This window comes from Anarrhichthys ocellatus, unplaced genomic scaffold, assembly GCF_004355925.1.
Source record: "Anarrhichthys ocellatus isolate YVR2014 unplaced genomic scaffold, GSC_Weel_1.0 scaffold41, whole genome shotgun sequence".
In the NCBI taxonomy this organism is placed as follows: domain Eukaryota; kingdom Metazoa; phylum Chordata; class Actinopteri; order Perciformes; family Anarhichadidae; genus Anarrhichthys; species Anarrhichthys ocellatus.
Window position 1 is genome coordinate 475,429 of NW_022280071.1, and position 14,379 is coordinate 489,807.

Sequence of the window (14,379 nt, forward strand, 5' to 3'; positions counted from 1 at the left end):
ACGTGTGGCTTGCTAGACACAGTGAATACAGCTCGATACTATGTTATGAACCCAGACAAGACGACGTTTAGTTTCCCGGGATATCTGTGACTTCCACAACACGTCCTAAGCAGAAACATTTTTTCCATGGTTAATGGCGGACAGTTGAACGGCTTTCAGGGCGATAAGCCACGCCCCCTCTCCGGCACGTCCAGCGCGATTCGCGCAATTCACGCGAATCGCGAATGAACACAAATAGTCCCCGGCGAGACCGACAGCGCGAATACGCGGCGCGATGAATTAGGCCCTTGTGAAAAATGAGTGGACTTCGGGCCTCAAGTGAAAAATCATTTTAATAATATTTGAAGTCATAATTCTGAAAATGAAGTCAGAAGTCTAAGTTTGAGGTCAGAAATCTGAGAAGAAAGTCATAATTCTGAGTTTTAAAGTAATCATTTTGAGAATTAAGTCTTTGCTATTCTTAATTTTGAAATAAATTCTGAATTCTAAATAATAAAATCTGAATTCTGGGTTAGGATTCTGTATTCAGATTTTTTAATTTTTAATTCTGAGTTTGAATTTAGAATTCTGAGTTCAAATTCAGAATTCTTAGAACAAACTCAGAATTCTGAGTTTAAAGTCAGAAATCCAAAAATAAAGTGAGAATGAGTTTTAAAGTCAGAACTCAGGAATCAAATAAACTTCTTAAAAAGAAACACATTCTCCCTCATACATATACAAATTTCAATTAATAAGTAACTACTTACATGATTAAGCTTACACTACTGTTGCACTCCCCCCCCCCACAGTTTAAATGTATGGCTACTATTCAGCAAAAGTTTCTCAGGAGTAACCAAGTTTTCTATTACCATTTTAGGCCTCTGTGGATATATAAGAAAAGTGTACAAACTTGAAGCATACGCCCAATGAAGCCCAATACAAACTGCCTACCCCAACTTTAACAGTCCTATTTAAATATCTCTCCATCAACTCATTTTGTCAAATCAAATTAAGTTAAAATGATGTGTCCTTAAAAAATATGCACCAAAAAGTGTGTTTTTTTTGTGCTCTTATAACATGACAAATCTTTATTACGATTTATCAACACACACACACACACACACACACACACTGAACATCTTGCATCCTGTTCAGATGCAGCTTGTAGAGCTGGAGAGTTGGAGACTCTGAAAGAACAAGTAGCCATCAGCTAGGCTACTTCCTATCCACATGGTTATACCTACAGTAGGAAGTGGGCAAAAGGTTATCGCGTTGGTGATTCCGCACGGATAAAACTAATGCTCACTATGTGTGGGGTGTTACTTTAGGTAGGTTATAACAAGCTACAAGGTCAAACATGAGCGTTATCAACTTTGGAATTTGTTTGTATAGTAAATGCACTCCAGAAGACTCAGAAATGATTTTCTAGGTCTGTTTCATCTTACGCTGCACATCTTATGTCTGTGCACTTGGAGGTGGCAGATAGCTGCACGTCACCTTCACATTCAGCTGTGCCGACGTGTGTGCTTCCACTGTTCTACAATACCTCATTACAATGCAACACACCCAGCCCAGCGCACTCACATAGTAAATCACATGCCCTTAAAAGGCGCTTTTCAACTGCCTGCTGTTTCTGCAAATGGCTGTGTGTCTTCAGCTACTCCCGGGCAGACTCTACTGGTGAAAGATGGGACAGGACTGCAGTTCCTCCTCATGTTGCTGTAAATTATCAGGTTTTTGTGTGGGCTTACAAATTGTTGTTTTTTTTTTTTGGGGGAGGGGGGGGTCGGCTTATAATGTGTGAGTTTGCATGTGAAGGAAATTCTGGGTTGAAAGATCAAATTGGGTAAGGGAACATCAGAGATGTCGTCAGATCCAAACTCACAATCTGGATTTACTATTTATTTCCTGGAAAATATATGAATGATTAAAAACAATTGAGAGTAAACCACACTTCCCTACAGTTTGATTCATGCCTTTTAAAAAAATTATGTAATCACACAAATCTTTCCCTTTTACTTTTACAACAAAACAAATGATTTTATCAATGTTATTTCAAATCTTTTGATGCATCAGTGCCTTTTACTTTAATGAGATATTGGTAACATAAGAGAGCTAAGTTGCATTTGCTCTGATCTAGTCGTAAACTTGTAGGCTCATTATATTTCTTTGACCATGTCACTGTCACTGAGTATGTGTCTAATACACGGACGTCATAGATTATTATTCTTAATTTTACAAACCGTTGAATATTTTAGCCCAAAATAAAACGCTCCATTGTGTTACTGAACATAACCCAAATAAACACCGGCCAATTCTCCCCGCCTTCCGACATCATGGACCAGTCACAGCGAAGCAGGTGTGACATTTGGCTCGTTTGATTGGCTACAGTTAATGGGCTGCAATGAGTCCTAAAACCAAGAAGAGTTGGAAGTCGAGAGATGTCGTGGCTTCGTCATATTTTTGGGAGTACAACACATGCGCAGTAAAATCTGGTCTGCGCTGCGCTGGTCAAAAAACATGATTGATTCGTGTCACAGAGGCGTGTTTATGGAGTGTGTCATAGTAGGGTATTTTATGGGTGAGAATTTACAACTCTACAATTATTGCATTTTTAAAAAAATGAAAGACCGTAAACAAATGTGTGCTATTTGAAAACGTTTTATTGTATATCAGCCTACATCCATTCGAGCAAAACAAAAAAGTTCTGTCACCACGAGCTCCGTCAAAGAGCCCCTGAGCGGACACCATCCCTTTATATCTAGCGCCCTCTGCTGGAACCCTCCAACATCGCAGCTCCCGTTACACTGCGCATGTGTCATTCAATAGCCTCGCTCAGCACCAGGAAGTTCGCATTTTGTGCAGGATGGAAAGCTTAAGCTGCTGTGCTTTAACAGGTTAGCGACGCATTTAGCGTTCGTTTTGCTTAGTTTGAGAACATGACGCATGAGACCATTGCCTTTACATTTAAAGCGTGAAGGCTGTTGTGTTGAGGGAGACAAGTGAAGTATCGTTAATGCTGTGCTTTGCTAGCTAGCGCTAGCTAGGTTACCGTTAATTATCCAAGCTCCAAGATCAGATGTGTATGTCATTTAACCACGGAGACGGCTGTGGGCGGTCTGTGTTATTATGGCTGTGTAATAAGAGCCTGCTGCTTTACATGTAACGTGTAACGTTTCGTGACGTATGTCAGAGCAATGCTGAATTTGTGGGGCTGAAATTAAGTTTGACGATACAGTTTCATAGCTTTATGTGAAAACGGTCCACACAGTACTCTGGTTATGGGTCAGCCCAAGAATAGAGTTGAGATAAATCTTAATAACTTTAATATTACACACTCAAGCTTTAGCACACAGACGTTGAAACATGGGGGGTTGGACCTCTGAGGGGTTGTCACTCAAATTTAAGCTTAAGAAGTCATTAAAAGAATAACTAAAAAATTATTAAAATATGTTGTCTTGTGAAATACTGGCATCCTCTCTCTCTCTTCAATAATGAATCAGCTGAATAAGGACAACAGCAGTCAGATTTTGCTGGGATATGGTGACATTTTACAACTTACAACAAATTGCCAAATTCAATTGGAATTGATATTATTGGCACATGTCAGACTTCTATGAGGATACAGAAGAGTCAGTGGTTAATCCAGTGTCAAACTCCAAAAAACGATTCATGACATCATCACTTTAACTCCTCACAACGTCATGATTAAACGTAGCCAGCTAGATGTTATTTAGACATATACAATACATGACTTTACTGAAATCAATGTTGCACGGTATCTGTTTTAGGGTGAATTAAAAAAACAAAAAATTGTACCCTACTGTATGTCAACATAATGTGCGTGTGTTCCGCCACACCGTGTGTTGCTATGCAGGGCATCATGGGTAACACGGAGAGCGTGGTGGTGCAGAAGCGGCTGGCCCGCTTCCGCCCCGAGGAGCGGACGGTGGTCGAGGGGGTCTTCGACAGGCTCCTGGGCGCCGCCGGGGGCCCTTCAGCACCCCCCGGGAGAACGCCAGCGGGGACAACTCTAACTCTTGAGATGCTGCAGGTGAGGCTGTTAAAGCAGTAAACAGACTTTACCATCAGTATATCTGTCAGGAATAAGTAGTTTCTACCAGTGTGTGGCCTGTGTATAATCAACCCCTCCTTTCGTCTGTCCCAAGTCCTCAATGGGCAGCCTGGCACCAGACTCCATGGTGAGGAGGGTCTACCAGTCCATGTGCAGTATTGACCCCGGACCGGCAGCTTCTGGGAAAACCAGCACCTCTGCAGCCTCCGGAGTCGGTCGAGAGCAATTGGTCGTCTTCCTAGCAGACACCCTGCGAGGCACCGCAGAAGAGCGGGCTCCTCTCGTCATGGCCATGGCCATGTCCCAGAGCGGAGACGAGGCAGCGGTGGCTGTAACGCGCGAGCAGCTAGCAGAGGTGAGCAGAGGGTAACATTACATAACAAATAATGTCTCATTTCTCTAGTATTTATTTTCTTCTCTTCTTTTTCTGTTATTTTAACCCTCCTTCCTCACTTCTTTAGTTCCTCCAAGACCTGATATCTGCTGTAGTTTGGATTCTGGTCCACAGAGGGCGCCTGCAGGCCTGGCAGCCAGAGAGAATGGGTGACAGCTCCCTGGGTGTCCAACTCCTGGCAGAGCAGATGTGTTCTGAACTCAAACCCTCAGGTACACAGAGAAATGTGAATCCTCTCCTCACCTCTTCTCATCTCCTAATGTCTGGTTTCCTCTCCTCTGCACTACTATCCTCTCCTCTCTCCACCCCTGCTCTCCTCTCTTCACATATCCTCTCCTCTCTTCACCTCTCCTCTCCTCTCTTCACCTCTCCTCTCCTCTCCTATCCTCTCCTCACCCCTCCTCTCCTATCCTCTCCTCTCTTCACCTCTCCTCTCCTCTCTTCACCTCTGCTCTCCTATCCTCTCCTCTCTTCACCCCTCCTCTCACCCCTCCTCTCCTCTCTTCACCTCGCCTCTCCTCCCTTCTCCACAGATGAGGGAGGTTGTGATGTTTCCTGTCTGGAGGACTGGATCTTCAGGGTCTCCCAGGTATCGCTGTACCTGGAGATGCTGGTAGCTGAGGGCCTAAAAGTGTCCCTGAGTGGCCGGCCGGCCCCCACCCTGCTGCCCCCCTGCAGGGACACGCCCTGGAAAGAGCTGAGGTGTCTGCTGCTGGACATTCCCACCCTCATGTTTCTGGCACCACAGGTCAGAACGCAAACTTATTCAGCATCATATTGGTCGATTCTGACCAAAATGTCTTAACTCTTTCTTTGGTTTGAGCTAAAAATGCAACAATCAAACAGCATGGCTAGTCCACTTGGTATTTCAGCTTAACAGTCACTTGCTGTCATGGCGACGGATGACAAATATGACTTGTTTAGAATCAGCTTTGCTGTTTTGTAGCATCTAACAAAATAAAAATCACTTTTTGTTCTTTGGAACCATGATAACAATTCCGCATTGCCACGGCTGCTAACGTTAGCATTGCTAATTTGCTATCATGTGTGCTCTCTGAGTTTGACCTCTGACCCTTAAAGTTCCAATATAATTCAAGTGGGCAGAGTAGCCAAAAACTGTGCTCAAGTTGGAGTACTGTTACTTTGCAAAAGAAAGTACTCAGGTAGAAGTGATTTCAGGTTGTTGAATATGGAGAATCATTTCTAGAACATTCTGTCATAAGACAAACATTGAACTATTTTGTGCTTGAGAGAGATCAACGTTGTGAATTTGTTGACAGAAATGTAATTTAGTTTGTTGTGCGCAAATATTCGGATCCAAGTTAAAGAGTCCCGAAACCTTATTCACGTTTCTGAGAACACGTGTAAATTATATCTGCTTTACTTTTCCATCCCTGCACTGCTTTATTCCTGTTAGTGCAAAGATCAGCCAAATTTAATATCACGTGTGATTATGTCCCTCAGAATTCTCTCAAATGCCTTTGACTGCACCAAGGCGGGGCTATAGTCCTCTAGTTATCACTACTCATATACGTGAGCTGTTCTATTTCTATAACAGGAACAGCACTGAGTCGGGTAGAGTGGCAACGTATTATCGTGTAGCAGTAATGTGATCAGTTCCACCTTATTGTCATGTAGTTTTGTTATCGCTTCAAACAATTCACCCAACGTCAAGTCTTAAACTTTAGCTTTGCATATCATGTCATAATAGAAATGTTTCTCCCATCATTTAGCAATTACATCTGCCCCTCTCATGCCATTATTATCAGATGGCAGATTCATAGTTTTGAATCACTGCAGATATTACTTTACCTGGCAAACAGATCAGCCGTTCTGGTTTACTCATTTCCTTTAGTTCGATTTTGAATTGGTCATTTTGTTTTAATTCAAAATAAAGTCCATGCTACCATACTGATTAGTATGCCAGAAACAGATTTAGTATGTCCCAATACAATGTATTTAAAATGCAGTACCAGGATGTTCTCCTACATCCGGTCACATTTTGCCGTATGCAATCTAGCATGCTTTTCTGGCTATTCTGACCCACAATCCTTTGCACAGCAGATGTATGAGCAAGAGCTTCAAAGTTCAAGGTGCCATGTTATGAGGAAGTAGTATTTCCTAATTGAATGCATACTGCATGCAACGGTGTGCACTTTGTAAGGGCATCGTAACCCAGAAACAGGCATTATGAATGACAATACTGAAATAGCCAATCTTCTCGCTAAAGGTTTTGTCTTCCGTATTTAGGTCCTCCGCCTCCTTTTCCACAGAAACTTGACCCAGGGGACTAGGAACCTTTTCACAAACTCATTGCGTGTCGACCTCAGTGACAAGGGCCTGAATTTTGTTCTGGGGACATTTTACCCCCCAAAAAGGCGCGTGTTGGGTGGGTACCACTTTCTTAAAGTACAGGTGCTTTTTGGGTTAGGTTTGCAGGGATGTCCGTCACCGATTGGTCAAACACACACAGCGCCTCTACTTCAACTCGTTTACTGTTTCATTCATAAAAAAAGGAAGTACTGTAGTATCGAGGGGAGTGCATTTCTCTTTGTTCGATAGCACTAAAAGTAAAGTTAGTCTTTGCTGTCGGTTTCCTGATCCTGACTCCTGCACAGAAAAATTGAGGGAGAGAGATTTCGTGACCATGAAACGCTTAATGGATGATTTACTGTGGAGTCGGACGCTCTCCTCTGCATTTCATTCATTACATCAGACATCAGTAAATGTCGTCGCAGTGAGACAAAACCTGAGGGTTATTTAGTTTTTAGTTTTTTTAGATGGAACAAGCGGGCAGTCTGACGTGCAGGCTGCAGAGTGTGTTTAACCTGCGACCACTAGCAGCCCTTGTCATGGAAACGTAGACAACAACAAGCTGAAGGAACCTTTTAGTTACTTGGAAAATAGTCAAAATTACAAGGAAGTTCTTGGTGGATAGAGGCATCAGTATTATATGAATTCATAACCACTTCTTGGAGTAGCTTTAAGTAATGACAAGGGATAGGTCCTGTAAATGATCACATGAAAATAGACCCATTCATCGTTGGTGTTCTAGAATGCTACTTACACAACTCTACATTCATCTCTCCAGTTGCCGGACAGCTACAGCGCCCCCTGGAGGCTTGTGTTTTCCACGCAGCTACACGGGGAGAGCTTCAGCCGAATGGTGGGCGGCCTGACAAAGTGCGGGCCCACGCTGCTGCTCATCAAAGACACAAAGGGCCACGTTTTTGGGGGCTTCGCCTCCCACGCCTGGGAGACCAAACCTCAGTTCCAGGGTGAGAGAGGAGACTACGATGTTATTTGCTATTTGAGGAATAGCTTCTCTAGCTCATTAGCTGCCTTCCAACAACTTCATAGAGAACACGAGCCTACATGACTTGCTCTCTCGTGTTAGCAAGTGAACCAGTGCTACAAAGTTTTGCATAAGAAATAGTATGCTTGATATTGAATATAACTGTATCTCAGGTTCTTGTCATTATTGATATAACTGATAACAAACACTGTGATTAGCTTCCCTCAACATAAAGTATGGTTTTGCAGCTAACCAGTAATAGCATGAGTTATCAAACTTGCAGAGTATATTAGAAACCTGATAAAAGTGCACTTTCATATTTTTCACTTTTACATAATTATTACTAAGTATTTTGCTCAGTATGATCCTGCCTGCGCCAGTCTATTGGAACCTTTTCTTGATAAAAATGTGCAACTGTCACAGATTTGCATCTCTGTGTTTCAACGCTTTTATACTTCAACAAAATGACAACATTATCGTCTAACTTGACAAACATCAGCTGAATTTATTGGCACAATTCAAACGTGATAGGAAAAACAAATTGTCTCTCGCCGTATATATTTTTTAATTATATAAAATAAGTTCCCATGGTGGTCCACAGGAAGGGGAGGGACTTGGCCTCTCTGTCGACCTTTTTCACAGTAGATCATGTCAATTACATTGTAGGTGCATCAGTATGCCAGCGTGCACATTCTTAGTGCACTGGAACTTGGCTCTTCTTTAAGGTGCTGCTTTAGATGTCTAGACCCTGGATTATGAGACTGGTCATTTTGCACTGCTGAATAAAGAACAGAGGTGAGATGTCTCTTACAGATAGCAGGTCATTTCAGCTTCTAAATAGTAGAAACAGTACGATCACATTAGTGTGGACTAGACCCCACATGAGGACAGATATTAAAGCGCTGAGAAGGAACCATTGAGGAAGTAATACTACTTGTTTGAATACTGTGGACTGTCACTTGAGTTTTCTCTCAGATCTTAATACTTTGTATATGTGTGTGTGTGTGTGTGTGTGTGTGTGTGTGTGTGTGTGTGTGTGTGTGTGTGCGCAGGTGACTCCAGATGCTTCCTGTTCACCGTGTTCCCCAGACTGAGAGTTTATACAGCAACAGGATACAACCAGCACTTCATGTACCTCAACCAGAACCAGCAGACCATGCCCAACGGACTGGTGAGACTGCACTAGTTTAACGGAGGGGGACTTCTGTTGCTCATAGCCTGTAATTATCACATTGAGCTTAAAATGTAATTACCTTCATTTAGCCAGTAAATATTGTTTTTCAGATATAAGTTTTCTGATTTAGGGGACAAAAACCTTTAATAGGTCAAACTGACCTGTCATGTTAATAGATAAATCACAAAGCTATGCATTATTGTGTTTCCAAGTGCCTTAACTAACTGCAGCTTGCTAACAGCTAACTTGTCCCATCATAATCCCCTGGTAAACACAGGGTGGTAAAATAATCCTTAGACATGCTGAAATCTGATGTTTTTAGCAAGCTAAAGGCATTTTGTTCAGCCCTTGTTTTTCCCTCTGGTGGGTGTGGTTTTCACAGTATGACACGTTGACTTATCACCTAAGAGCTGTTTTCAGTGAAAAAACTCTGTTAAACCCACTGTACACCACCTGCCCAACACTAAACATTAGACAGACAAAGTTAGAACTAAACTTTTCTCAGGAGCCAAAACAGAGCTAAAAGGAGAGTGACTATCCTCAATATATGTCAATTTTGTGTTTTCAGCTTTTTCCTCCAAGTGGCTTAAAACAATATATGAATGCAGCTTTGAAATGGCTTTGTAACATAAATAAGTTCTGATGCAGTATTACTGTTGGTTTTATTTTCAGCGTCATCATGCGCTTCAATTTAAGTCTTCCATCGAAATACTTTTTTGGCGTCACAATGGTCCCATTTTACTGAAATTAGATTTCACAAAACACGGTTAGTTGAATTCCAGGTAAATTGTTCCCACTTTAGGATAGAACAAAAAAAGACTTCATTGAATAAAATATGAATAATTGAATTCATTCTTATGTTTTGCGGTCTTCATCAGGGTATGGGCGGTCAGCACGGCTACTTCGGCCTGTGGCTGGACAGTGATTTTGGCCGTGGTCATAGCCGGGCGCGGCCCAAGTGCACCACCTACGGCAGCCCTCAGCTATCCGGAGAGGAGGAATTCACCCTGGACTCAGTGGAGGTGTGGGCGGTCGGAAAACCCCCCGAACCAGAGGAGGTCGGAGTACTTGCTTTTTTTGCCTTTATTTAATAGCAGTCACAATACAGGCAGGCAGGAAACAGGGGGGGGGGCAACATTTTTTTATTTTTTATTCAAGCAGAGGAGAACATGCACATCAGGCGTGTAATTATCTGCACCAGAAATAGAGAACCTCATTTACATTCCAGCTGTTTCCTTTTAGAATATGAAGAATTAAACCTGTGCTATTTCTGTATGTCGTGTGTTTCAGGGCAAGGAGGGGAAGGGCAAGAAGAGCATCCTGGATGCGGATCTAGAGGTCCAGGCCATGATGGAGATGACAGGGAAGACTCTACACAGTCAGGGCCTCAGGGAGCCAGAGGAAGACCAAGAGCAGTGAGGGGCAACAGGGAGATAGACCCAAAACAATTTGAACTTATTGGGGCTCCCAGTCCACCTGGTACTACTGATACAAATTGGGATTTTATCATCCGTCACACCTGGTTAACATTTACTCCTGACTTTTAAGACATGTCCTCTGTATACGATATAGGGATATGAGATTTCTGTTTCCCTGTCTTTAAGCTTGGACCTTTTAACCCACAAAATGCAGCTCTTTTGGATCACTGAACCCTGAGAGGCAACTGAGGGACAATATCTGGTGATCCAAACTGACCTGAATTGTTTTCTCACCTGTGTTTATAACTTTTAAAACGTTTTGATGGGATAATCTTTCTAATTTACTTTTTTTTTCTCTATCTGTGATTAACATCTATCTGGATTTTTTTGTTGTTGTCAGGATCATTTTTCTAAGTGTTTGTTGTTGTATTACTCATTTTGGCCACAAGAGGCTGAGATGCACCACTACATTTTCTAAATAGCACTAAAATCATTTGTGTTTTCTTCAAGGTTTTAATTTACATATCACACAATATAATTGTGTTTAGATTGTATGGATCATTTAAAAGTCACCTGGTAGAAAACACAAATTATTTTAGCACTATTTTGAACATGGGGGGACATGGGTCACAGATGGCAAAACATTATACTTTAAACAAACAATGTCCGTCCTATTTCACAGAAGAACATAAACACAGTTGAGAAAACAATTTAGATCAGAAAATGGATACCTAGATTTTCATTTTTTTGCTCGCTTGCCTCACAGGGCTTCCATATTTCATAACACTAAAGTCATTCTCATGTTTACACCGATCAGCTGTTGAAGATGGCGTTTGCTAAAGAAGATGTCAGAAGTCATTACAACAGAAACCGGGCCGACAAGGTTTAAGTAGGTCTGAAGGCAGCTTATAATTGGTCTGTAAAGTCAAATCTAACCCCTTCACTCACAACTGAGAGCTACCAGTGTGCATAAAGCCAGCTTCTGTCATCAGTGTGAAAGGGACCAATGTGTCATGCGTGTGTTCACTCTTACATCCTCCAAGCTCCAATGGTGTTAAATAGATAGAAGCAAACCTTTTTGAATACATATTCACTAGATACCGCAGAAAGATCTATCAGATAAGAGGCAGTAGAAGATGTTTTTTTTCCCCCAGCAGTGGCCTCAGGCAACCAGAATGCAATGCTTCCACATCATCTCTAATCAAACCACAAACTGAAGTACTAGGTTGAGGAAAGTGAGCACAATAAAACGAAATTACACCATTAAAAGTTGTATATAGCAGTAAAATAATACATGGAATGTTCCTGAAGGTCTGGGTTTAAAGGAGGTAAGGATCTCCCTCAGCCCATTTTAAGATAAGTCCAATTGTGAATTGCCGTGTGACAGATCATTTTATTGCTACAGTAATAAACAACCTTTAGGTTTAAGAGACACAATCCGACTCTGGCCTGTTCTCCAACGAGCTGCTTTACCGGAGCCATTATATGTACAGTTGTGTGAAAAAGTGTTTGCCCCCTTCCTGATTTCTTATTTGTTTGTCACACTTAAATGTTTCAGATCATCAAACAAATTTAAATATTAGACAAAGATAACACAAGTAAACACAAAATGCAGTTTTTAAATGAAGGTTTTTATTATTAAGGGGGTGAAAAAATCCAAACCTACATGGCCCTGTGTGAAAAAGTGATTGCCCCCCCTGTTAAAACATAAATTAACTGGTTTATCACATCTTTGGAAAGCTGAGTTCAATTTCTCTAGCCACACCTGTTCTCAATCAAGAAATCACTTACATAGGACCTGCCTGACAAAGTGAGGTAGACCAAAAGATCCTCAAAAGCTAGACATCATGCTGCGATCCAAAGAAATTCAGGAACAAATGAGAAACAAAGTAATTGAGATCTATCAGTCTGGAAAAGGTTACAAAGCCATTTCTAAAGCTTTGGGACTCCAGCAAACCACAGTGAGAGCCATTATCCACAAATGGCGAAAACATGGAACAGTGGTGAACCTTCCCAGGAGTGGCCGGCCGACCAAAATTACCCCAAGAGCGGCGACGACTCATCCAAGAGGTCACAAAAGACCCCAGAACAACATCCAAAGAACTGCAGGCTTCACTTGCCTCAATTAAGGTCAGTGTTCATGACTCCGCCATAAGAAAGAGACTGGGCAAAAATGGCCTGCATGGCAGAGTTCCAAGACGAAAACCACTGCTGAGCAAAAAGAACATAAAGGCTCGTCTCAGTTTTGCCAGAAAACATCTTGATGATCCCCAAGACTTTTGGGAAAATACTCTGTGGACTGACGAGACAAAAGTTGAACTTTTTGGAAGGTGTATGTCCCATTACATCTGGCGTAAAAGTAACACGGCATTTCAGAAAAGGAACATCATACCAACAGTAAAGTATGGTGGTGGTAGTGTGATGGTCTGGGGCTGTTTTGCTGCTTCAGGACCTGGAAGACTTGCTGTGGTAAATGGAACCATGAATTCTGCTGTCTACCAAAAAATCCTGAAGGAGAATGTCCGGCCATCTGTTCGTGACCTCAAGCTGAAGCGCACTTGGGTTCTGCAGCAGGACAATGATCCAAAACACACCAGCAAGTCCACCTCTGAATGGCTTAAGAAAAACAAAATAAAGACTTTGGAGTGGCCTAGTCAATGTCCCGACCTGAATCCGATTGAGATGCTGTGGCATGACCTTAAAAAGGCGGTTCATGCTCGAAAACCCTCCAATGTGGCTGAATTACAACAATTCTGCAAAGATGAGTGGGCCAAAATTCCTCTACAGCGCTGTAAAAGACTCATTGCCAGTTATCGCAAACACTTGATTGCAGTTGTTGCTGCTAAGGGTGGCCCAACCAGTTATTAGGTTTAGGGGGCAATCACTTTTTCACACAGGGCCATGTAGGTTTGGATTTTTTTTTCCCCTTAATAATAAAAACCTTCATTTAAAAACTGCATTTTGTGTTTACTTGTGTTATCTTTGTCTAATATTTAAATTTGTTTGATGATCTGAAACATTTAAGTGTGACAAACATGCAAAAAAATAAGAAATCAGGAAGGGGGCAAACACTTTTTCACACAACTGTATATGTGAACATGTGACTGATGACAAGATGAGTGATTTAACCATCTGAGGAGCTTGGGAGTTATTCAGGGAATGTCTTGACTACAAGAGGAGAGATTGACTTTTTATTCTAATACCAGGGATTCTAAATACTTCCTCCCTTCTCAAACTGACAGTTGTGGATAAGCTTCTTGAATACAAGAGACAAAAGTACCTCTGGATTTGTTTGTGTTGAATTTTTATTTATTTAGCATTTTAGGTCTATTGCTTGTCCACCCACATCATGGCCCACACATTAAATGGAATGTTGGATACGTTTTTTTTTTGTGTGGAGCAAATCTACGACATGGAGCAGCAGGTACAACAGTTTTAATACAAATTCCTGTAAAATGTACCATTATAAATAGACCTGTATTGTGCAAGCAGATGTGAAACTGTGCATTTTATTGTCTTTTTGTATCGGGTACAACTGAGACTGAGGAGCTGCATCCAAATCATCAGGTGTGTGGTAGAGCATGTAATGACAAGCAAAGTCTCAGTCTTTTAAAGCTGGGGTCAGTAATGTTGAGCTGTACGAGTGTACGGTAGATTTCAAAGATTATTGAACGTAAAAACCCAGCCCAGGATTGCCAACTCTTTTCCATTAACAGTAGCTAGCAGCATTAGCTCCAGAGAACGCTGAATGTATTGAGAAACTGGGCAAATCGGCAACACTGACAGCCCGCCCCTTTAGGCCTCACTCCAAAGCCATACCCCCAAAATTAATTACGCATCATGATGAAGGCAAACACTTCATAATGAAAGCAAGCGCAAACATTAATGAACATTAGTTTATCGTTATGAACGAAAATGCATCATAATGACGTAAACACAATAAAAGTAAATACATCATAATGATGTAAACATAATAAAAGTAAACGCATCATAATGATGTAAACATAAAAGTAAACGCATAATGATGTAAACATAATAAAAGTA

The 14,379-nt window shown here is 41.6% G+C and overlaps 1 protein-coding gene across 1 annotated transcript; it reads left to right on the plus strand.

The window, feature by feature from the left end:
- The first annotated feature begins 2,790 nt into the window (after window positions 1-2,790).
- meak7 (MTOR associated protein, eak-7 homolog) lies at window positions 2,791-11,334 on the plus strand. The gene is made up of 9 exons (XM_031868212.1): window positions 2,791-2,876; window positions 3,857-4,033; window positions 4,149-4,409; window positions 4,516-4,660; window positions 4,982-5,196; window positions 7,540-7,726; window positions 8,796-8,914; window positions 9,796-9,975; window positions 10,208-11,334. The coding sequence occupies exons 2-9, from the start codon at window positions 3,863-3,865 to the stop codon at window positions 10,334-10,336; spliced, it is 1,407 nt and encodes a 468-aa protein (XP_031724072.1). The 5' UTR covers window positions 2,791-2,876; window positions 3,857-3,862; the 3' UTR covers window positions 10,337-11,334.
- Window positions 11,335-14,379: the final 3,045 nt, after the last annotated feature.

What these genes read in the sequence shown, in the direction of transcription:
- meak7 (XM_031868212.1), top strand. Translation starts at nt 3,863, where the DNA reads ATGGGTAACACGGAGAGCGTGGTGGTGCAGAAGCGGCTGGCCCGCTTC. An exon ending in TAACTCTTGAGATGCTGCAG is followed by an intron (nt 4,034 to 4,148) that starts GTGAGGCTGTTA and finishes GTCTGTCCCAAG; the next exon opens with TCCTCAATGGGCAGCCTGGC. An exon ending in AACCCCCCGAACCAGAGGAG is followed by an intron (nt 9,976 to 10,207) that starts GTCGGAGTACTT and finishes CGTGTGTTTCAG; the next exon opens with GGCAAGGAGGGGAAGGGCAA.